This window comes from Pinus tabuliformis, chromosome J, assembly GCF_031772625.1.
Source record: "Pinus tabuliformis cultivar Carrire ecotype Pingquan chromosome J, CPIR1, whole genome shotgun sequence".
NCBI lineage: Eukaryota > Viridiplantae > Streptophyta > Pinopsida > Pinales > Pinaceae > Pinus > Pinus tabuliformis.
Genome location: NC_142295.1, coordinates 1111457024 through 1111481674, shown reverse-complemented (window position 1 = coordinate 1111481674; position 24651 = coordinate 1111457024). Strand labels below are relative to the sequence as shown.

At 36.0% G+C, this 24651-nt stretch overlaps 1 protein-coding gene across 1 annotated transcript; it reads left to right on the top strand.

Moving 5' to 3' along the window:
- Window positions 1-12632: 12632 nt before the first annotated feature.
- Window positions 12633-15106, top strand: LOC149230955 (uncharacterized). Its single transcript, XM_089376173.1, has 2 exons — window positions 12633-14400; window positions 14516-15106. The coding sequence occupies exons 1-2, from the start codon at window positions 12724-12726 to the stop codon at window positions 14984-14986; spliced, it is 2148 nt and encodes a 715-aa protein (XP_089232299.1). The 5' UTR covers window positions 12633-12723; the 3' UTR covers window positions 14987-15106.
- The last annotated feature ends 9545 nt before the right edge of the window (window positions 15107-24651 follow it).

The following is a 24651-nucleotide window of genomic DNA, read 5'->3' as shown; positions in this document are numbered from 1 at the left end:
ATTGGTCTGACCATGATACAATATCTCTTGTCCTTCAGCTATGATATACACATGAAACAGTTTACAAAATTCCAAATTTTAACATTTTTGCAATACCTCATTGGTTTTACCATATCTATTTTACTAAAGCATACTACAATATCCTTTTTGTACTAAACGAAGTGATAACAGCATACATACTATGCATTCTATTATGCATTTACATATATGGCGTTCTGCATTGATCAATGCAAGTTATGCCAAAGACAGCCTTTTCAATTAACCAACACAAGTATCCTATCATAAATTTGCAAATATAACCTCATCTATTTATGGATGCAGATTCTGCTAGTAAAACCCTTTTCAATTGAACAGAACGACCAAGAAAAAAGAACAACAACATGCAACATAAACAAACAGAGTATATTATTTTTGCTTTTCCTTTCCTATGGATCTTCTGTTCTTGTTCAAGTTTTACTTTTATATGTTCTTTTGACTTGCACTAAATATGTCTTACTATTCTATAACATAGCATAAATCTTGAAAAAGGAAATGAAACAATTGAAGAAATAGAATGCGTAAGCCAATTAGAAAGCGCAACCCAACCACTTGTTTTGCAAAGGTATGTCTATGAGAACTACACAAATATGCTAATTTGTATTTAGAATATTAATCTTTACTATATATGCATTCTATTTTTATTTTTACATATGTATGGTTCTATGGTTTTAATGTTCTTGTTCACTTTTTACTTCTAATTTGCACTAAATATATGTTACTATTCTATAACATAGCCTAAATCTTCAAAGATGAAAAGAAACAATTGAAGAAATAGAATGCATAACCCAATTAGAAAGGGCAAGCCAACCACTTGTTTTGCAAAGGTATGTCTATGACAACTATACAAATATGCTAATTTGTATTTAGAATAATAATGTTCACTAAGGTATGTCTATGACAACTATACAAATATGCCAATTTGTATTTAGAATATTAATGTTTACTATATATGCATTCTATCTTTACATATGTATGGTTCTATGGTTTTAATATTCCTTGTTAACTGTTTACTTCTATATGCTCTTTCAAATTGAACTAAATATATGTTGCTATTCTATAACATAGCATAAATCCTGAAAAAGGAAAACAAACAACTGAAGAAATAGAGCGCATAACTCAATTAGAAAAGGCAAACCAACCACTTGCTTTGAAAAGGTATGTATGACAACTATACAAATATGCTATTTTCTATTTAAAATATTAATGTTTACTATATATATCTTCTCTTTTTACATATCTATATTTAAATGTATATATATCAGATTAATGTTTACTATATATATCTTCTCTTTTTACATATCTATATTTAAATGTATATAAATTAGAAAATCTTGGACGAGTGAAGAAAGCACTAGTAGTAAGTCCCCCCAAACAATGCAGCAAGAAGACATGTACAGGTTACATATCACAATTTCTTTATTGATTGCTTATCACAAAATACATGTGATAATATCCACATCATATTGAACCATGCGTTTGCCTGTGTTAGTCCAACTGAAACAATCGCAACCAAACTTCATTCAACAAATGTACAAAATGATACATCAAAAAGGTATGCATATGAAACACAACACTCTAATCTATTTCTACTTGTTCAGTCTTTAGGAGAAACATACTATTCTACAAATGTTTATAGCAATTTCTAACTAAGCAATTTTAATAGGCAAAAACAGATACTGCCAATTAAAGTATCAATTGAAGATCTCAATAGTCATAAAATTGGGCAGCTATTTGTTGGAGACATAATGGTTGTCTATACTGCATTCCTTGATAAAGCAAACAAATCACGTCAAGTATTACGAGCTGATTTGACAGATGCTCAAGGAATGATGACTATAGCGTTGAGTGTACCTGCACATTTGGTGGAGCGACATGAACACAAAATTTTCCAAGGCAACAGCATCTCAATTACAAATTTCAGGATATTGCCTAAAACTGTTTATGATCGCGGTGACTGTGACAAAATAATATTGCTTAATGAATCAAGTATCATAGAAACTATACCTGAAGTTTGCAAAGAATATTGCTTCATTCCCAATACAACCATTAGGCAATTTGCAAACAAAAAAGAAATGTACCCAATTGGCACAATCGTTGTCGCCGTTACACTTGCCAAACGAGTTGGATTGCATTACATACTTCATATCAAAGATGGAGATTCTGAAAACGACAATGCAACTGTATGTATTCAGATGTTGCTTATTCCTAATTTTCAGTAGATAACGTGCATCACTTCAATACATAGTTGTTGTAATTTGTCTATAGTTTTTGTAATTTATCTAGTGCAATTGCAATTTTTCAATGCATACGAACAATGTATTTGCATATTACTTTTTGTATTTTTCAATACATAACAATTTCTGTTTTACAGTTGCAACTCTTTGACACATATGAACAATTTTTCCTTTCAATGGAAAAACAATTGCAAAAAGGACACTTTCCGCTCATCCTTTTCAAAAATTTAACAAAAAAGGTAAACACAAAAGAAACAATGTTCAGAGCATCGAAGTCAACGTTCATGACTGAACTTAACACAGATGCACTCAACAATCTCAGAAAACTAACTACATCTACCTATGCTGTAAGTATAGCAATAATAATGTTTTTTCTGCCTTTGCATTTGCCATGTAATAATGTAAATTAACACTTGAATGTTTTATAAACAGGTCGAAGGTATTCTGATTGCAACAAATCCATATTCAACTCCTTTCGAACCTGTTTGTGCAATTTGTAACTCCCCAGTGAATTCATCCATAGCAATAGCCAATGCAACAATTTTTTGTTCACAATGCAATGATAATTGCCCTTTCCTCTACAAGAATTGTATAAATGTTGTAATAGAATCCATTACAAATAACTTTGTCCAGTGCATTATCAGGGAGCCCTTATTACATGACTTTCTTCCTGATTTAAAATCAATGTCATATGAAACATATTTGCAACAGAAAGCTACCACTGTTTACATCTTACGTGACTTCAAAATTCAGAGCAAGTTCACACTCAATGAAGATAGTGAGCTATTACATGTCAACTAACAAATGGAAGGTACATCAACATATGCCTTAACATGTTTTCTCTCAAATATGTCCTCTCTTCAATTTACAATGTTATCATTTTGTTCTAACTAACCATTTGTTATACAGATTACAAAATCCAGGAACATGGCAGCCTTCACATCCACAACAAATGCAAAAGTAATATGAATATGTTTCTTCATATTATGCTCTTACTATAATACAAGTATTTGACTTGCAATTTTGACTGATTTACAAAGAATATGTAACGCAACGGTTGATGAAAAAAGGCTAGAAAGTCTTTATGCATCTGTGTTTGTATTGTTTCTGTTTCTGTTCTCTATCTCGAATGGAACGCATTCTGCATCATGCTTCAAGCTTGACAACCAGAGATTGTCTTGCCACCTTTTGTATTTATATTTTTGCCGCATCTTAAAATGTACCATGTTTGGTTTAAATTATATCATTGAATACAGCAAATGCAACATCAGATCAGCAATAATTTTGTATCTACAGCTGCTGAATGCAAACAACAAAGATTCCATAGATTGATTAAACATGGCACTTATTATCTACTCAAGTTAAATGACAAATTGTATATTGAATCGGCTAGTCATTTCTGTTTCTTCCTATGTTATGGCTGAATGCTATGTTAGTTTTTGTTTCTTGCATAGTGTAGGTAACGATTCAGGAAAGAGGGCTAGAAAGTCTTTATACATGTCTGTTTGTACTGTTTCTGTTTCTGTCCTGTATTTGAGATCAAACGCATTCTGCAACATGCTTGAAGCTAGACTTTATAAATAGCACCAAACTATATGGACTTTAAAATGAATATATGTTGTTTGAAAATGGAATTATGGCATAATGCATTTGGTATTATTAGTCCTTCCCTGGGACTATATGCAATTGATCAATTGCTGACCGTTGGTTGACCGACATGATTTTTCATTATAATAGCATTATAACCTAAGTCAAACGAAAGTTTTGGGCTCGAAAGGTTTTGTTTTATTTTACCTATGTTTCTGTTTACTGTTACCTGTACAATTTGCTTAAATTTTTTCCATGTTCCTAAACACATCTGATTCAAAGTCAAACATAGAGTTATATTTTCGAAACGAATGCTACAGGGTAACTGCTTTGCATAAAATCTGGTAACACTACCAGGAAAGAATTTATCCCATAGACCATCTGAATATGCCATATATCTGGAGACTGCTGACATGATTTGCAGTTTACAATCTGAAGAATGGTCACATGGTTTCCAATCTACAAAGCACGAAGGACACAATGGCTGATATACATTTCTGGTAGCTTCCACTCATTCCATTGGTATTCTTGCTCGGACTCAATGCTGAATTTCAAACCAGTAAGTTTATCTCAACCCATTTCATTTTTTATATCATTTGAAGTCCACTTCACACACAGAGTAAATTTATCTCAACCCATTTCATTTTTTATATGATTTGAAGTCCACTTCACACAGAGTGTCGTGTATCAAGAAACTACCTTTGGAGTTCTTCGGCAAGGGGACTTAAAGGTTTTTATGAAACCCATGCCTAGAATTTCTAGTCGGCTGTTTGCATTTTCTTGCACCATTTTGCCCCTTTGTTGTATACTAAGACAATGGCAATCTCATAATTGCCTACATCCTCAGCACTGTGGAATATTTTGAGGCAATGTTTGTATTAGATCTCGTTGAAAAGCAGGCACTCCAAGCCTTATTTCAGAAGTTTATGACTTTGTAGCCTCATGGTTTTGATCTCTCCTTCTGCATTGTCATGTTTAGCTAGTTAGCGTGAATGTGAAGTTTGATGACACATACAGTTCTGTAACCAATAATAGGATTGCATGTGATAAAGTACCTTTGAACAGCTTGATCTTATTTTGAAATTTTGTTGTCTAATTAGCAGCGCTGCTGCAGTGACTTATGAAATGATGCACACAACAGCTGCCAATATTAGAATATTACCAAGAGAAGACCTTCCTCGGTGTGCTTTCGAAACTGATCAGTTGGTTCAGGTATATACAATACTCAGTTTCTAATAAATTGTTTTTGCAAATTAAAAGAGATCTCGTCAAGATTGGAAAGCTGGAACAAGCCATGTTAGAGATCTGTTTTACTCTTATACAACTTTAGTCAATCAAATACTCTTTTTAATGTTAAACAAGCTTTTGACACATTGTACATGATATAAGGATTGCACAAGAAGCTTTAGTTCACATAACTCCTTAAGATGTTTTGTCTCAAATATGTCCTCTCTTCAATTTACAATGTTATCATTTTATTCTAACTAACTATTTGTTATACAGATTACAAAATGCAGGAACATGCTGGCCTTCACGTCCAGAACAAATGCAAAAGTAATATGAATATGTTTCTTCATATTACGCTCTTACTGTAATACAAGTATTTGACTTGCAATTTTGACTGATTTACAAAGAACATGTAACGCAACAGTTGACGAAAAAAGGCTACAAAGTCTTTATGCATCTTTGTTTGTACTGTTTCTGTTTCTGTTCTGTATCTCAAATGGAACGCATTTTGCATCATGCTTCAACCTTGACAACCAGAGATTGTCTTGCCACCTTTTTTATTTATATTTTTGCTCCATCTTAAAAACTACCATGTTTGGTTTAAATTATATCATTGAATACAGCAAATGCAACATCAGATGAGCAATAATTTTGTATCTACAGCTGCTCAATGCAAACACCAAAGATTCCATAGATTGATTAAACATGTACTTATTATCCACTCAAGTTAAATGACAAATTGTATATTGAATCGCTTACTCATTTCTGTTTCTTCCTATGTTATGGCTGAATGCTATGTTAGTTTTTGTTTCTTGCATAGTGTAGGTAACGATTCAGGAAAGAGAGCTAGAAAGTATTTATACATGTCTATTTGTACTGTTTCTGTTTCTGTCTTGTATTTGAGATCGAACGCATTCTGCAACATGCTTGAAGCTAGACTTTATAAATAGCACCAAACTATATGGACTTTAAAATGAATATATGTTGTTTGAAAATGGAATTATGGCATAATGCATTTGGTATTATTATTACCTCCCTGTGACTATATGGGATCGATCAATTGTTGGCCGTTGCTTGACGGACATGATTTTTCATTATAATAGCATTATAACCTAAGTCGAACAAAAGTTTTGCAATGGAAAGGTTTTGTTTTATTTCACGTAAGTTTCTGTTTACTGTTACCTCTACAATTTGCTTAAATTTTTTGCATGTTTCTAAATACATCTGATTCAAAGTCAAACGTAGAGTTATATTTTCGAAACGAATGCTACAGGGTAACTGCTTTGCATAAAATCTGCTAACACTACCAGGAAAGAATTTATCCCAGAGACCATCTGAATATGCCATATATCTTAAGAGTGCTGACATGGTTTGCAATTTACAATCTGAAGAATGGTCACATGGTTTCCAATCTACAAAGGACGAAGGACACAATGGCCGATATACATTTCTGGTAGCTTCCACTCATTCCATTGGTATTCTTGCTCGCACTCAATGTTGGATTTCAAAGCAGTAAGTTTACCTCAACCCATTTAATTTTTTATATGATTTGAAGTGCACTTCACACACAGTGTCGTGTATGGAGAACCTACCTTTGGAGTACTTCGGCAAGGGGACTTAAAGGTTTTTATGAAACCTGTGCCTAAAATTTCTAGTCGGTTGTTTGCATTTTCTTGCACCATTTTGCCCCTTTGTTGTATACTAAGACAATGCCAATCTCATAATTGCCTACATCCTCAGCACTGTGCAATATTTTCAGCCAATGTTTCTATTAGATCTCATTGAAAAGCACGCGCTGCAAGCCTTGTTCCAGAAGTTTATGACTTTGTAGCCTCACAGTTTTGATCTCTCCTTCTGCATTGTCATGTTTAGCTAGTCAGTGTGAATCTGAAGTTTGATGGCAGATACAGTTCTGTAACTAGTAATAGGATTGCATATGATAAAGTACCTTTCAGCAGCTTGATCTTATTTTGAAATTGTGTTGTCTAATTCGCAGGGGTGCTGCAGTGACTTCTGATATGAGGCACACAATAGCTGCCAATATTAGAATATTACAAAGAGAAGACCTTCCTCGGTGTGCTTTCGAAACTGATCAGTTGGTTCAGGTATATACAACACTCACTTTCTAATAAATTGTTTTTGCAAATCAAAAGAGATCTCGTCAACATTGCAAAGCTGCAACAAGCCATGTTAGGCATGTGTTTTAGTCTTATACAGCTTTAGTCAATCAAATACTCTTTTTAATCTTAAAGAAGCTTTTGGCACATTGTACGTGATATAAGGGTTACATAACAAGCTTTAGTTCACATAACTTCAACACTGCCCGAAAATTTAAACCATGAAAAGTCCAATTATTCCTTTCTCCAAACTATACAGTTAACCGAGCACGCAGGAACTGCATTGTGTTTTCACCGCAGACAATACAACAAATACAAAGGAAAAATCGCAGAGACTGCACAGCTAAACAACCAAGTAACAATAATAACCCAAAGGGCGCGAACAGGGTAAAACCCAAGCCGAGTAACTTTCCAGGATCTCGAGGAGGGACAGTTGTCCGCCGATAAGACCACCACAGTACATGTCGTAACCCAAGTTGATTGTAAATCAATCTGAATTTATTACCAAATCAATTGTATACTGTTTGATTCATAGGAGCGTTACACATCCGCTTGGGAGTCGCAGAACGACGTGCCCTTCACCTCGAACAATGCAAAGCCCACAATAAGACCCCAAAACCTTTCCACCCCCAAAAGGACTCCCATCTGTACCGCAGTAACATCAAACACTGAGCCAAAGCCTGCCATTCACCTCGAACAATGCGAAACCCGCAATAAGACCCCAAAACCTTTCCACCCCAAAACTTTGGTTCGACTTAGGTTATAATCGCTTGGTTCAATGTATCATGTTTCAATTTTAGAATTTTAGCAAATGACAGTTTCTGTCATTTTTAGAATTTTGTAGTGGATCAATTTTTGACAGGACCTGTTCTGTATATTTAAAACTGTTGCCACATACTAGTTCCTGTATACCTTATGACTTTTCTATTTTGAATATTCTTTTGCCCCAATGAAATAACATGGCAGCAGTATCAGATTAGCGATAAATTTGGCTTCAATGCTAGAGCAAATAACAATGTGTTAAATGGCTAGTGATTGAAGCTCGATTGTTGATACCTGCACGTATCCTCTGGATGTTGTTAGACGACAAATGCAGGTTGAACATTTTATTTCCTTGGTAACTGGAGTCTTGGTTTACTGTATTCATAATTTTAAGTCAAAGATACAAGCTATTTAAGTCTATGATACTGAAAATTGACCATTATGGTTTGAGTGGCACTACAGGTACATACATTATCAGCTAACCAAAATAGTGCATCTTCTCTTCAACAAATGGAACCCAAGTTCAAAGGAACATTGGATGGTCTTGTTACCATTGTTCAAAGACAAGGCTGGAAGCAGATGTTTTCTGGGCTAAGTATTAATTACGTAAAGGTAAACTTTATAATCTCGTTGCATAAAAGTAATTTATTGCTGCATGTATTTTAAATTTCAGCATCAGCCACACAATTATTGAGTTGCTTAACTCCTGTTTGATTCTCTAGCCAACATTTCGTGATTCTCTGTTGTCAATGTGGCCTATTAATGTTATGCATATGCTATGGCATATAGTATAACCAGATAAGTTTTTGAAATAGAAGGATGCCCGAGCTGGCGTTTGAGCTTTTCATTGTTTATGGTGATGCCAATGGTTACATGACATTTTGGGTTTTTATTTTCTACAGAAGGGAATTAAATGGTTTAGCAAAACTGACATTTGATTAGTAATAATTGCCATTCTGGTCTCGGCAGGTTGTACCTTCAGTGGCAATTGGCTTTACTAGATACGATGCAATGAAATCCTTGCTTGGAGTTCCATCTCGAGAAAGAGGGAGTTCCATCTCAAGAAAGAGCACATAGTGGAAAATATAGTTGAGAGAGACAATGCCGGGTATGATTGCATTTTGTTGCCTCGAAAGGTTTATGCATATGTGATGGCTTATCTGATATACCTTGCTATGAAGACCCTTTATTTACTGATCATGTTTTCTTTGTATGGACAGATTTCTCATGCCAAAGTTAATCTTCTTGAAGTTAGACCAGGAACATCTGAAGCACTGGTTCAAATTTCAGGCACTCCACAGCAAACAAGTGCACCCATTTTGTATGCAATTCTTGATTTCCCTCCGACATTTTCCAACATTTGCCAACAATTCCTCTACTGTCCCTCTGTTGCTACATTTTGATTTTGATTTCTTAGAATAAAAGCAGATTCCTTGCTGCAATTAAATTTCTATTTAAGATAATTAAGCATAAATCTGTCTGCAAACACCAACCCCTGTAGTACTAACTATATGCTTTGTTTCAAAATTCAGTCAAATCGCGATATAAATAGTATTGGCAATTTCTCTGAGTTTGAGGAGCCAATTCTTCGTCAAGGGAGTTCTGCCAGATTTGGAAGGTACACAAGATTTGCAAAACTTTGTCGATTGCTGCTATCATGGGGGTTTTGCTGATCACCATTTCTGTACTAATGTCCCTGGCATTGTATATCACCTTTGGCAGTGTCAGAGCAGCTGGTGAGCTTATCACAAAAACTGCAGTTGAAGTTGTAATATCTGAACGCACAGTTGCAGCCATTCTAGGACTTCAACTGAAATTTTTGAAACATGGAGACTTGGAATGAAGTGCTGTCATTGCTGACAAAATGACATTGTACTGACAGAATGACAAAATGTTACAGCACAAAATTTGACATTGTACTGACACAATACTTCTTTATCCAGCCTATAAAGTGCCATTTCTTTGACTTGACATAAATGTATTTTGCAACAAAAATGACAGAACGATTTTGATAAACATGAACTGCATTATATTTTGAATTTGGATTCTACTGCCACTGCTTATGCTCCAAAACCAATGTTCTCTGTGTAAAAAATATATATTTTTTATATATATTCAATATATTATTACACAATGTATTAGCTTATCAGTTTAAATTATAAATTATATTTTTTAATTCGAATACTATGATATTGCAAAAAGCAAGAGTATAGAACACCAAAAGCTAATGAATTTTTTCTTGGAGATCATGATCAATTTACATTTCAACTCGTAAAGTTTAAATGTTTTTTTAATTTTAATTTGTTTATTTTAATTTTTAATTTATAAAATAAACTTATCAAAATTATTTTATTATTGTACTTAGATGTTATATTTACTAACCCAAAACTATAAAAAAGGCCAAAAGTCATGTCCTTTTGCATCACAACAAATTATTAATTAAATGCAACAAATTACTAATTAGAAATTAGATGCAGGGTTTATTTTCTTTGCTAATTAGTAATTGCACAAATTTAAAGTTCACAATAAAGTTATGATAAACAATATTTTTAAATAAATATATCTTTTGTTCTTTTGACCATGGAATAATTCCTCAATCATTGATATGTAATCTTTCAATCATGGGTTCAAGACTCCATAACTATAATTTTTAAATGCTTAAGTTCTTCTTTGACCTTCGAGAATGATCTATGTAAATATTGAACACTCTCCACCACGAATTTAATTAACAAATTTATATTATTGCACAAATTTAAAGTTCACACTAAAGTTATGATAAACAATATTTTTAAATAAATATATCTTTTGTTCTTTTGACCATGGAATAATTCCTCAATCATTGATATGTAATCTTTCAATCATGGGTTCAAGACTCCATAACTATAATTTTTAAATGCTTAAGTTCTTCTTTGACCTTCGAGAATGATCTATGTAAATATTGAACACTCTCCACCACGAATTTAATTAACAAATTTATATTCATAATAATGTTTATTTGGTCATTATCAATTTATGAATATTTCCATAATATTCAAATGTAAAAAAGTAAGAAAATTCTATGTTTTGTGCACCATGGTTATTAAAATACATAACTTACTTTAACACCTTCCTATTATTTTAATATGTTTTGTGCACCATGGTTATTACAATACATAACTCACTTTAACACTTTCCAATTCTTCGTACATTATAATTCATTATTATGCATTTAAATATATTTTATACCTCGTGCTTATTAAAATACATAACTTAATTTAACACTCTCTAATTCTTCATACATTATAATGCATTATTATTACCTTTTATAGTTTTTTTCCCTCAAGTTTTCTATGATTCACTGTTAAATTTTATTATATTTTAATTATTAATCTAAGCGTTTTTTAAATCATGAAACATTGGAAAATTATATCTAAAACTAATCTTATTTTAAGAAATACAAACTCAACATTACAAGCATTTATCAGTTCAATGACATTTATGACAATTCTTACTTAACAAAGGCAAAGTTCATTATATTTCACTCTTCGCATAAAGTCAAAAAGTTCATACAACAACTCGCCATCCAATTCATTAAATCTTAATACAAGTAAGCATGCCTACAACACACTAGTAATGGAAACCAGCTCTCATGATAACGCAAATTAAATCTCATAATAATAACTGACCAAACTGTTCTGTTAACCGGCAGGGACTAGCGCCACAACAGTGGCTCCTTATTTTGAAATAAGCTATCCAAAATATTCAATAATTAAAAATTAAAAAAATATATATGATATAAATTTAATAATGTAAAAATATTCCACTCATAAAATTAAAGATTTCTAAACTATTCTTCTTCAATTTCCTATCTTTGTTCTTGTACTCACATTAAGCATTATGATTCAATTTCTTACCTTTGTTGTTTTACTCACATTTTAAACTATATGATTCAATTTCTTACCTTTGTTCTTGTACTCACATTATAACCTATGATTCAATTTCTTACCTTTGTTCTTGTACTCACATTATAAACTATGAGTCTCAGTTGAGCTCCATTCCTATCATAGAACTACAAATTCTCAATCTTAGAGTAACTTACCTATTTGCTACGGTCACCCGTTAGAGATATTGTAGGTGTAATTTGGTTAATTATTTTGCTTGAAAAATTATGGAAATTGGTGTGAGTTTTGAATAAAATTTTATAAAGATTTTTGTAGATTTTGTATTAATTTAGATTATAGTTGTCAAATTTTAAGATTTTTAGAGTGTAAAAGTTTTTTAAAGTACAAATCTATTTCTACAATCAAAAATATAGATTTTTAGAGTGTAAATTTTTTAAAATACTGAATCTATTTATACAATCAAAAACATTATTCAAACACTGCAAAATTCCTCTAACCACTTTTAAACCTTCCCAATTCCTCCCCAATTCCTCCCCGTGATAGACGACGCCGATAAAGTTGTAGTGTTTACCCCGCTGCAGTGTCTACCATGTTACCACGCTGCTACAATGTTACCACGCTGCAGAGTCTACGACTCTTCTACGAGGCTACGACGCTGCTACAAGCGTTGTACCACGCTGCTTCGAGGCTAACACAGTTCGGTGTCTACGAGGCTTCCAGGCTCCTTCGTGACGTCCACGCTGGGGCACGATATAATTGAACGTCGGACAGCCAGTTTGGCCCAAATGCCATCGCTGGACAAGCTATAATTAACATCCGACAGTCGGTCTTGAGGAAATTCTATCATGAGTTAGAGATATTGTATCTGTTAGAGAAATGAGTGGCGACGGAACATCACGGACTGTTCTGGATGTTATGGACGAACCACAGAATGATAATGGGGCACTTCTCGACATGAAAATTACTTTGTTTGCTCTTAGGCTTGCCATTCTGGAGAAGTTAGCCAGCTGCCTGGGCAAGCTGGCCTTCATCTGGGCTACCGTCGTCCTCCTAGGAGGCTTCGCATCAACTTTGCAAACGGTGGACTTCGGGTTTGTCACCATAATATTATTAACTGAAGGAGCTCGCATCTTCATCCGAAGCCAAGAGGTCGATTGGCAACATAAGAAAGTGCTAATACCCAAGCAAACTCTCGGAGACATGATAATTTGCAAAAGAACTCTCACGTTGCTCTTATGGCTGCAATCGTTGTCCGCTTCAACATGCGTCAGTTTGTCTCTCTATCGGTTAGTAACGCTGCACTACGGCGTAGATTCATGTAGCGATACCAATAATCCGCAATCGGCTCTCAAAATGTTCTACGGTCTGTCTTTCGCCCAAGCGTTTCTCTTTCTGATCGAAAAGGCCTACTGGCAGTGGAGGATCGTTGCATGTAACTTGCTTGAGGAGGTGAAGGACGATTATGGCTTCGGCCAATCTGAGATCGTCACACTCCAAGGATTTCTCTATGTCACATATTCACGGTGCCTTGATGGTAGCGTTTTCGACGGTTTGAAGATGAGATTTCTGTCACACAGCGTGGGTTTGCTGCAGTCCAGCAGTCAGGATGGACAGCTCAGGGGTGCTCGGGTAGTATCAGTGCTTGTAAAGAAAAATCGGTTTTCGGAAGAAACTTTGAGGGTAATCGGAACCATGAAAGATGTGGTGGAGAGGTTGATCGAAATGCTGAATTTCAAGGGCGATCAGGAACGGGAGATTCGAAATGCGGCTGCAGAGATAATCTCCGAATTGATAAATAAAAACCGGAATTGCATTCGGGTGACCGCCATCGCTGGTTCAATGGAATCTATAGCATCTTTACTCTTCTCTACGGAGGACCCAAGTAGGGCTGACTTTAAGCCTGTTTCTATGGGGCTGACCATACTAAAAAAGTTGGCAGAAGACCGCTCCAGCTGCGCTAAAATTGGAAGCAGCAAAGGGCTACTTCCTAAAATTATTGCACTGACAGACATAAATCACAACGAGACGACAAAGCTCGCTCTGGAGCTCGTGGAAAAGCTAGCACGTACTACCGGATCGGCGGGGAAGGACCTGAGGACACTGATCCGGGAGATAGTCTTCACCATAAGCAATCTCAGAGGCGTTCTTCAAAAAACAGAATTGAACTCTAGTCTACAAGTCCTGGCGATAGACACTCTGACAAGTCTTGCTCGCGAACGGGAGGGCCGTGAGAGCATCGGCGCTACAGGCGAAGTTCTGGATATTCTCTTCTCTCTCTTTTTCAGGGATATACATGATAATAACAATGAAACGGAGGAACTCGTCAAGAAGGCAGGAGAAGCTCTGGGTTTTCTTTCGCTCGATAATGAACACAACTGTAAAATAATGATGAGTATTAAGGTGGATGGTCACCCCAATTTAATCGCAGGTATGACCTCCGTGCTGTACGACACTGTGCGGGGTAGTCATCCACCAAGAATTCTTCGAAATCTGCTCGCACACGCAGAGGCAGGTGCCGTTGAACTGAATGAAATCAATGCACTCCTAGAGCAGGTAGAAGATTGTATTCAATTCTTTGCCTTTAGTTTGAAAATTAAAGTGTTCCATTGCAGTTCCATCTTAAAAGAAATTCATCTGATCATTTAACTTCTTTGTGATGTGTTTTCAGGTTCCTAATTTTGTGAGGGAGAGATATTCCTGCCTTCCCTATGAACAGGAAGATGCCAGAAGACTGGGGGAGCCTCTGGAAGCAGCGATAGGATTGGTTGCTCAGTTCTTCAACTTTATGACGAAATCAAATCTCCGTTTCGAGTTCCAAGAATCAAGTGGTGTCTCAACAACATGGTTGATTTCTAAAATAGTGGAGGCTTTCCAGAGTCACCCAGATCCGTTGAAGATAGTTCCGAATATCAGGCGATACAACATCGAGCTTTTGATCGCTCTTATGGAGAAGGACAAAGCTGCTTTAGAGAAGGGATCGGAGTTGGTGACAGCTTTGGAGGCGGCTTTGGAGGGAGTGATAAAGACAACGTCGGACTGGGAATGTTACAACGCCTTCTCGGGCAGTGTGGGGTTGAGTAGGCACGGCACGTCTATCCGCTCTCTCGCAGAGAAGGCAATGAAGTTGCTTGCTAGATAATGGAGTCTGGCCATTCCGGATCCAGTAATAAAAGGAGATAAATATGTAAAATCAAAATATTTGGTACCGTCCTATGTTGTGGTCATTAAGTCTGTGGTTCTGGGTTCAGCGTTAAATCGATTTCCATTACATCTGATCTTCGAAGTCTTGTTGTTGTTAGAATTCACCATATTCGTAGAAATATCACATTTAAGAAATTAGTGTATGATGTTTTTGTAGTTTAATTTGGAAATAATGTTTACATTATAAACCACCGATATTTGCTTTGTTGAATGGGTTGTGTTGTTAAGATATTTTTTCAATGAAAATTTCTCAGTTTAAAAATGGTTGGATCTCTTCAACTTTATATAAACCTATATATATTTGATGTAATTGTATGATTTAAAATATAATAAAAACAAATATTTGTACATTTTTGTTTATTTATTTATATATATTTGATGTAATTGTATGATTTAAAATATAATAAAAACAAATATTTTTACATTTTTGTTTATTTATTTATTTATAGATTGGTATTTTAATTATAGAAAGAGCTATGTGAATAAAATAATTTGGTTTATTAATGATATTATTTTTGTTTTCTTCACATTGGTATTTTAATTATAAAAAAAAAACTATTTCAATAAAATAAATTGGTTTATTAATGATATTATCTTTGCCACATGTATTTTTTGATATTAGATCTTCAAGAAAGACTGAACTATATTTTTATTTAGAAAAATAAAATTAATTATTTATAAAAATGATTTAATAAAATTTATTTTATATTTTATATTTCAAATCAAATTAATGGGAGTGAATAGTTTCAGATTAGTAAGCCTTGCGATTAAGTTATACTAGAACGAACAGTTTTTTAGAAACTAATGATCTATCTACGCTTAAGTGATTCTCGGGGGCGTTAAGCCTGCAACGGTAATTTCATCAATGAGTTAGCCTTTGATAGGTGAATGCCGGAACGCTGGGTGTTAAACAAACCCATACCAGTGCTTGTGCTAGCCATTCCTTGTATTCTGATCTATGCCTCTAAATCCTTGACTGTGTGTTTAAAACAAATCACTGCTTCTTCAGCAACACAAAAAAAACTTTTTGGAATACCTGAATCTTATGTTTACTGTCTTCTGTCTACCTGAGAAGTTTTGCTGCAGCAACAACCTTCTCCCTTCAGCTTCTTTAACTTCTTTAAAGAGCCTAAACCTGCTCTGATACCACTGTTGGGTATTTTTGATGGGGAAAATACCAAAAACCAAATATTCAAACACACAGAGGCAATGCTCTGTTTCTTTTGCTCCAAGATCTTTTGTGCACACAGAAGACTTAAAAAAAATTCACTGAGGAACAGAGGATTTCACCATAAAATATTTCTATTCATTAAAACAAAAAAACATTCACTGTGTCTCCATATGAGAATTTACACTGCTGGAAAAATTCCCATTAACATTTACTGCTGTAAAACCTCCATTCACATTTACTGGTGTAAAACAATTTTACATACTGCTGTAAAAGCAAAACTTACACAGGCTTACAAAATTTGCTCCACCATTTTCCTTATGCACTGCTGTGCAAAACCACACATGGTTTTTCGCTATGGCCAACACAAAAAAAAAAAATTACATCGCCAAAAAAAAAACTCACACCCCTGTTCTTGTTTTTCTACACACTGCTGTGTGTTTTCCCTTTTTTCAAAAATACAATGAGCAAAAACTCAAGCATATATGTTTTGCTCGCTATATAAAACATAATGCGTAAAAACTCTATATTACCGTGGCCCCTTTTTTTTTACATTACATATGGTCAACACTTAAATAAATATATGCCGTATATATAAAACTAAATGCATTACGTGCCCTATGTAAAAAACTTAACTATTCACCTAAGTTTATGACAAGCATTAATGAAAGGTATGGTCAACCATGCTTTTAATTTACTCCACGCAAAACATTGAATTGATGTGGGTTCGTATGCAGCTCCAGGTGATCAACGGCGCAGAACACGGGAGCAAATCCAACGGTGGAGAACAATATCGGAGGACCAACAAGTGTTGAACTTTATCCTCCGAGAAAATGACATTGCGTTACGTCAGGGCTGAACCACGTGTCAGCTCCACATTTTCTCGGGCCCTTGTGTACGAAAACCATTCTCTGCAGGTAGGCGGTCCGAGAAATCTTTAAACCGGTTTGTGGGTTTTGCTGGCGGTTTTGGGGAGCGTACGGCTGCGTTGAAATTATATTTCAACACTCCCCTTTAATTTCAACAGCTGGGCATTCGGTCATACCGAGACACTTTCTCAAAAATTCAAAGCTCTTCTGATCAAGTGGCTTTGTCAAGATGTCTGCTACCTGTTCTTGAGTCCTGCAATGTTCTAGGACAATTTCTCCATTGTTCACCAATTCTCTGATGTAGTGAAACCTGGTATCAATGTGTTTCGTTCTCTTATGAAACACTGAATTCTTTGACAATGCAATAGCTGAGCTATTGTCACAAAAGATCACTGTCGCTTTTGCCTGCTCTTGGCCTAAGCTTCTCAACATTCTTCTCATCCACACTGCTTGACATGCTGCTGCTGTAGCTGCCACATATTCAGCCTCTGCTGTAGACAATGCTACAATGGACTGCTTCTTAGAAGCCCATGAAATGGCTCCTGAACCCATATTAAAAACATAACCGGAAGTGCTCTTCCGATCATCTACACTTCCAGCCCAATCGCTGTCAGTGTATCCAACCAAATCTGAATGTTCTGAGGCATGATATAAAATTCCAAACATTTTGGTACCTTTGACATACCTCAAAATTCTCTTTGCTGCCTGCCAATGTGCCTCCTTCGGCCTCTCCATGAACCTGGAAATTAAACTAACAGCATACATTAAATCAGGCCTAGTTGCTGTTAAATACATAAGGCTGCCCACAATACTTTTATACAAGCTAGGATCAAAATCCTTGCTGCTGTCCTCTCTGCTGAGTTTTAATCCCATTACTGTGGGAGTGATGGCTGCCTTGCATTCTTGCATGTTAAATCTGTCCAAAACTTGATTTACATATCTTGCTTGAGATATAAAAATTCCTTTTTCATTTTGATCTACTTCTATGCCTAAGAAGTATCTCAAGAAACCCATGTCAGTCATTTCAAATTCATCCTTCATGACTGATTTAAAATTTTTAATGAGCTGATCATCATTACCTGTGAAAATCACATCATCAACATACAAAACAACAATTAAAATCTTACCATCCTTTTCCTTGATGTAGACTGTGGGTTCTCCTTCACATTTGTCAAATTCATTATCTAATAGATATGAATCTATCCGGCTGTACCATGCTCTTGGCGCTTGCTTCAGCCCATAAAGAGCTTTCTTCAATTTGCACACTTTGTGCTCTTCACCTTTCTTCTCATATCCGAGAGGCTGTTCCACATAGACCTCTTCCATTAACACTCCATTTAGGAATGCTGATTTCACATCCATTTGGTAGACTTTCCATTTGTTTTGTGCTGCTATGGACAGCACTGCTCTCACGGTTTCCATTCTTGCAACCGGGGCGAAAGTCTCCTCATAATCTCTCCCATACTGCTGCTTGTAGCCTTTGACAACCAGCCTTGCCTTGTGCCTTTCAATCTTGCCTTCAGCATTGCTCTTGGTCTTATAGACCCATTTTACACCAATGACTTCTTTGCCTTTTGGTAACTCAACCAAATCCCATGTTTTGTTTCTCTCTATGGCATTAATTTCCTCATCCATAGCTTCTATCCATTTCTTATCTTTAATAGCTTCTTCAAAATGAATAGGATCATCAACATGACAATACAAGGCAAATAAGGAATTCATTCCTTCTTCATAAATTTCACTTAGATTTCTAAACTTCTTACCTCGTTCACTTGGTGTGCAAGTGCTTGAAGATGCACTTGAATTTCCTCCTTGTGGTGTGCTTGGAGAAGCACTCTCATTGATCCTCAATGGTGTACCTTGCTGTCCTTGTGTTGGCGCTGTTGTTTGGGGATTCATTTCAGCCACCTCCTCTTCATCTTCATCATGAGACAAACAGTTCTTGACATTGACTGTTTTCTCTATGCTTCCATCCCAAGCTTCCTCTTCTATGAATTGAACATCCCTGCTGACAAAGAACTTCTTGGTAGATGGAATGTACAGCCTGTAGGCTTTGGATTCATCACTGTATCCAATGAAGATGCATTTCTCCCCTTTGCTGTCCAACTTCCTCCTTAGCTGATCTGGAATGTGTGCATAGGCCACACATCCAAAAACTCTCATGTGGGTGACTCCTTGCTTTCTCCCACTCCATGCCTCTTCTGGCACTTTGTTCATGACTGCTTTTGTAGGACACCTGTTCAATATATAAACTGCACAATGTACAGCTTCAGCCCAATACTCATTTGGCAAATGTTTTGCCTTCAACATGCTCCTCGCCATATCCATGATGGTCCTGTTCTTCCTTTCAGCAACTCCATTTTGCTGTGGGGTGTACCGAGTTGTAAATTGTTTATGAATTCCATTTTCTCTACAGAATCTTAGGAATTCCTTGGAGATATACTCACCTCCTCTATCAGTTCTCAAAACTTTAATGTGCAGCCCACTTTGGTTTTCAACAAATGCCTTGAAGTTTTGGAATTTCTCAAACACTTCACTTTTGTTTTTAAGGAAATATATCCAAGTCTTTCTTGTACAGTCATCAATGAATGTTAGGAAATATTGGCTGCCTACTAATGATGGAGCTTGCATTGGCCCACACAAATCTGAGTGGATAATCTCTAAGGGTGTCTTTGCCCTTATACTCTTCCCTGATGGAAAACTTTCTCTGTGTTGTTTTCCCAAAATGTAGCCTTCACATAGGCTGTCCGGTTTCTCTATCAATGGTAATCCTCTTACCATTCCTTTCCTACTCAACAAGTTTAGACCTCCAAAATTGAGATGACCAAATCTCAAGTGCCACAACCAATTTTCATCCTTTGGCACGCTTTGGAAGGCCTCTTGGGTAACTGCTGCCATTTCATTTTTGTTTTTCAAATCTGCCCTGATCCTCAAAGGGAACATCCTGTTCCTTGTCATCTTCACTTCAGCAATGCATCTTTTGCTGGGTGGTATATCCATGATGGTGCACACATCATTTTTAAAGAAAACATTGTAGCCCTTATGGACAAGCTGTCCAATACTCAAGAGATTACATCTCATTCCGGGGACATAGTATACATCTGCTATGGTTTTCCTTTCTCCTTGCTTTGAAAGTATTTTTATTTCTCCTTTTCCCATAACAGACACTTTACTATCAGTTCCTAGTGTGACTTCTGATTTCACATTTTTATCTAGGGCAGAAAAGAAGGCTATGTTTCCGGTCATATGGTTGCTGCAACCTGAGTCTAAAAACCATATGTCTTCACTATGTGTTTCAGCCATGTTACAAGCTAACAGGACATTATTTTGACTGCTGTTTTCTCTTGTAACATTTGCATTTTGTCTGTTGTTCATATCATGCTGTTTCTTTCTACAATCACTAGCATAATGTCCATACTTTTTACAATAATAGCATTGAACATTAGATTTATCATACCTTTGTCCTTGAGCATGATGTTGTCCTCCTTGTTAGCTGCTGCCTTGGCCTTGGTTCTGATTTGGATTGTTGCCTCTTCCTTGTGCATTTGATGAGTTGTTCCTTCCACCTCTATTCTGGCTTCTGCCTCTTCCTCTTTTGTTTCCTCTGCCTTGACCTCTGCCTCTTCCAAAGGACATCTGGGTCTTGAAGGCTTGCTCAAGAGATGAGTTTTCATTCCTACTCAACCTCTGCTCATGTGTTATCAGTGATGCATGTAGCTCATCAACTGAATAACTTGAGAGATCCTTTGTCTCTTCGATGGTGGTGACTATGGCATCAAACTTTGAGGGTAAGACCCTCAATATTTTCTCCACAATCCTTCTATCTTCAATGGTTTCTCCATGAGTTCTCATTTGTGTGATTACACCAATCACATGAGTGAAGAATGAGTCAATGTTATCTGACTCCTTCATGTTCAAGTTCTCAAAATCCTTTCTCAGCAATTGTAGCTTTGCTGTCTTCACTCTCTCCATGCCTTGATAAGCTGTCTTGAGGGTTTGCCATGCTTCATTTGCTGTCTTAGCTGCTGCTAACCTTGGAAACACACTCTGGTCTACTGCTAGATACAACAACATACGGGCTTTTGAGTCCTTCTTCCTATTGCTCTTCAGCTGATCTCTCTCTCCCTGAGTTAGTGCATTGAACTCAGTTTCATCTGCTGGTTCTTCAAAACCTTCCTCAACTATTTCCCATAAGTCTTGAGAGGCAAACAGGGCTGTCATGGTTATTGCCCAGTAGTCATAGTTCTTCCCATTAAACTGTGGGAGCTGGGTGTTAAACAAACCCATACCAGTGCTTGTGCTGGCCATTCCTTGTATTCTGATCTATGCCTCTAAATCCTTGACTGTGTGTTTAAAACAAATCACTGCTTCTTCAGCAACACAAAAAAAACTTTTTGGAATACCTGAATCTTTTGTTGACTGTCTTCTGTCTGCCTGAGAAGTTTTGCTGCAGCAACAACCTTCTCCCTTCAGCTTCTTTAACTTCTTTAAAGAGCCTAAACCTGCTCTGATACCACTGTTGGGTATTTTTGATGGGGAAAATACCAAAAACCAAATATTCAAACACACAGAGGCAATGCTCTGTTTCTTTTGCTCCAGGATCTTTTGTGCACACAGAAGACTTAAAAAAAATTCACTGAGGAACAGAGGATTTCACCATAAAATATTTCTATTCATTAAAACAAAAAAACATTCACTGTGTCTCCATATGAGAATTTACACTGCTGGAAAAATTCCCATTAACATTTACTGCTGTAAAACCTCCATTCACATTTACTGGTGTAAAACAATTTTACATACTGCTGTAAAAGCAAAACTTACACAGGCTTACAAAATTCGCTCCACCATTTTCCTTATGCACTGCTGTGCAAAACCACACATGGTTTTTCGCTATGGCCAACACAAAAAAAAAAAATTACATCGCCAAAAAAAAAAAAAACTCACACCCCTATTCTTGTTTTTCTACACACTGCTGTGTGTTTTCCCTTTTTTCAAAAATACAATGAGCAAAAACTCAAGCATATATGTTTTGCTCGCTATATAAAACATAATGCGTAAAAACTCTATATTACCGTGGCCCCTTTTTTTTTACATTACATATGGTCAACACTTAAATAAATATATGCCGTATATATAAAACTAAATGCATTACGTGCCCTATGTAAAAAACTTAACTATTCACCTAAGTTTATGACAAGCATTAATGAAAGGTATGGTCAACCATGCTTTTAATTTACTCCACGCAAAACATTGAATTGATGTGGGTTCGTATGCAGCTCCAGGTGATCAACGGCGGAGAACACGGGAGCAAATCCAACGGTGGAGAACAATATCGGAGGACCAACAAGTGTTGAACTTTATCCTCCGAGAAAATGACGTTGCGTTACGTCAGGGCTGAACCATGTGTCAGCTCCACATTTTCTCGGGCCCTTGTGTACGAAAACCATTCTCTGCAGGTAGGCGGTCCGAGAAATCTTTAAACCGGTTTGTGGTTTTTGCTGGCGGTTTTGGGGAGCGTACGGCTGCGTTGAAATTATATTTCAACATCTCGGGGGCGTTAAGCCTGCAACGGTAATTTCATCAATGAGTTAGCCTTTGATAGGTGAATGCCGGAACGCTGCGATCAAAGCATAGATGGGTTGATATACGATACTGCTTTTAATAGAGAGGTATATGGTACTGCCACAGGTACATTAGTGAGAAATAATAATATGTTTAGTTAGGACTCAGGACTGGGTGACACAAGCATCGATTGATTAATAGGAACGTCCTTTATTTGTCCGGCCAAAAACGGGGTCTGCTAGGTCTGACTGCTGCCTTGCTAAAACAGTATCGACTTGGTATGTTTCTTCATCCGTCTTTCGATTAGTGGAAGATATCTTATTTATATTATTTAAGGGGCCCTTCCCTTTCATAATTAATCTTTTTATGAAGGTAGATCAATTAATTGCATGAGTCACTATCGAGTAACGTGGTGCTTACTCGCATTAGAAGAAGGTGAGGGTACATTCATGTTTCAATATCTTATGGTGGGTAATATGGGAAGGTTAATTAGAGGAAGGCACTTACTAAGCTGGTACTAGATCCGTCTTTGAGCACCTCCTGCTTTCTTTTAGTTATTGGCGAAAGACAGGATTTGTTAGCTGATTCACCAATTATGGCATCATGAGGGTTAGGGGTAACTAGCCCTATTCTACATCAATTATCAATCGGTCCCAGTGCTGGTCCAACGGATAGTTCGCTGGTTTAGCTCAGGTAGGAGCAAATTTTAGTGATTTTATTGGATGTCCGACCTGCCCCGCCTATTGGATGTCGGACTGCTTTAGCTACAGCTTGATAGGTATGACATTGATTACTACGACCCGACCACATTGGTTGGTCTGGTAAGTGGGGATGGATAAAAGGAATAAGCACCGCTGATTTGTAGGATTGAACCTAGAGAACTGGATCTTTTAGGTGGGCCCAGGCCTGGAATTTCAAATTCCTTTTCCTTGTCAAATTAAAATTTGACGACATTTTTGCATTTTTTTACTCTTCGTTGTAATCAAATATGTGAGTGTCATGGAAAACTCTATTTTAACAATTTTTGTAATTTATTCCACAACACACAATAAGTCATCAAATTGGAGGCTGATAATCACTGTTATTTATAATGATTCTTATTAGATTGACATTGCAGATTTGTAGTCTATCATATTTATAGCTCAGATTTATGATGGGACCATTTAAACAATAAAATCTTTGCAAAACTTACAATCCATGGACTATAAATAAATCATCTAGAGAAAATACAGAAAAGTTATGCAATAATAAACATTGATTATACTTCATTAAAAGTCAAACTTTCTGGAGAAACTACAATTTTTTTTATCAATATGAATATCTCAATACATAGATCCTCTATTAAACATAAACTAGAAGAATTTTCAAAGCTCAAGAATCCTTCTTGACTTTGTATCTGTCCATATCTCATATACTGCATACCAATCAACATTAGATGATTCAGGTCCATTCAAAGATACTCTCATTAGAGCATCTAGTGTATCCAACCCAAGCCTCAATTTTCTAATGTCCTTGATGATGTTTTGCTTAGAAAACCCCTTTCACAATCCACTGTACTTGCAGGAATAGTGAGGACAGCTTTCCATAATTTCATCATATTAGGAAAAGTTTTGTGCCATTGTTTTGTGTTACGAAAGACTTTCCATGCTTCTTTCATAGAAAACCACTCACAACCCAGATTTAATGAATCAACAAAAGGGTGCAACTCTCTTTTACAAGCTTTAACATCAAATAAAGCTACAAATCCAACATCACTTGATATGGTATATTGCAAATGTTGAAAAAGCTTTAAAAACCAACACTCTGATTTTTTCTCACGACTACGACGCTCTTCTAAATAATAACAAGGGCTGAACAATTTTGCTGCATTAAAAAGATGAAGGTCTGGAAATCTTTCATTCAAAGAGTCTATGAGAGTCTCTATATAACCTTCAGTGAGTTGCTCACAACTCTCTTGTGTACCTTCAATACAAGGTTTCATAGATTGTTTCCTTGCTTCATTGG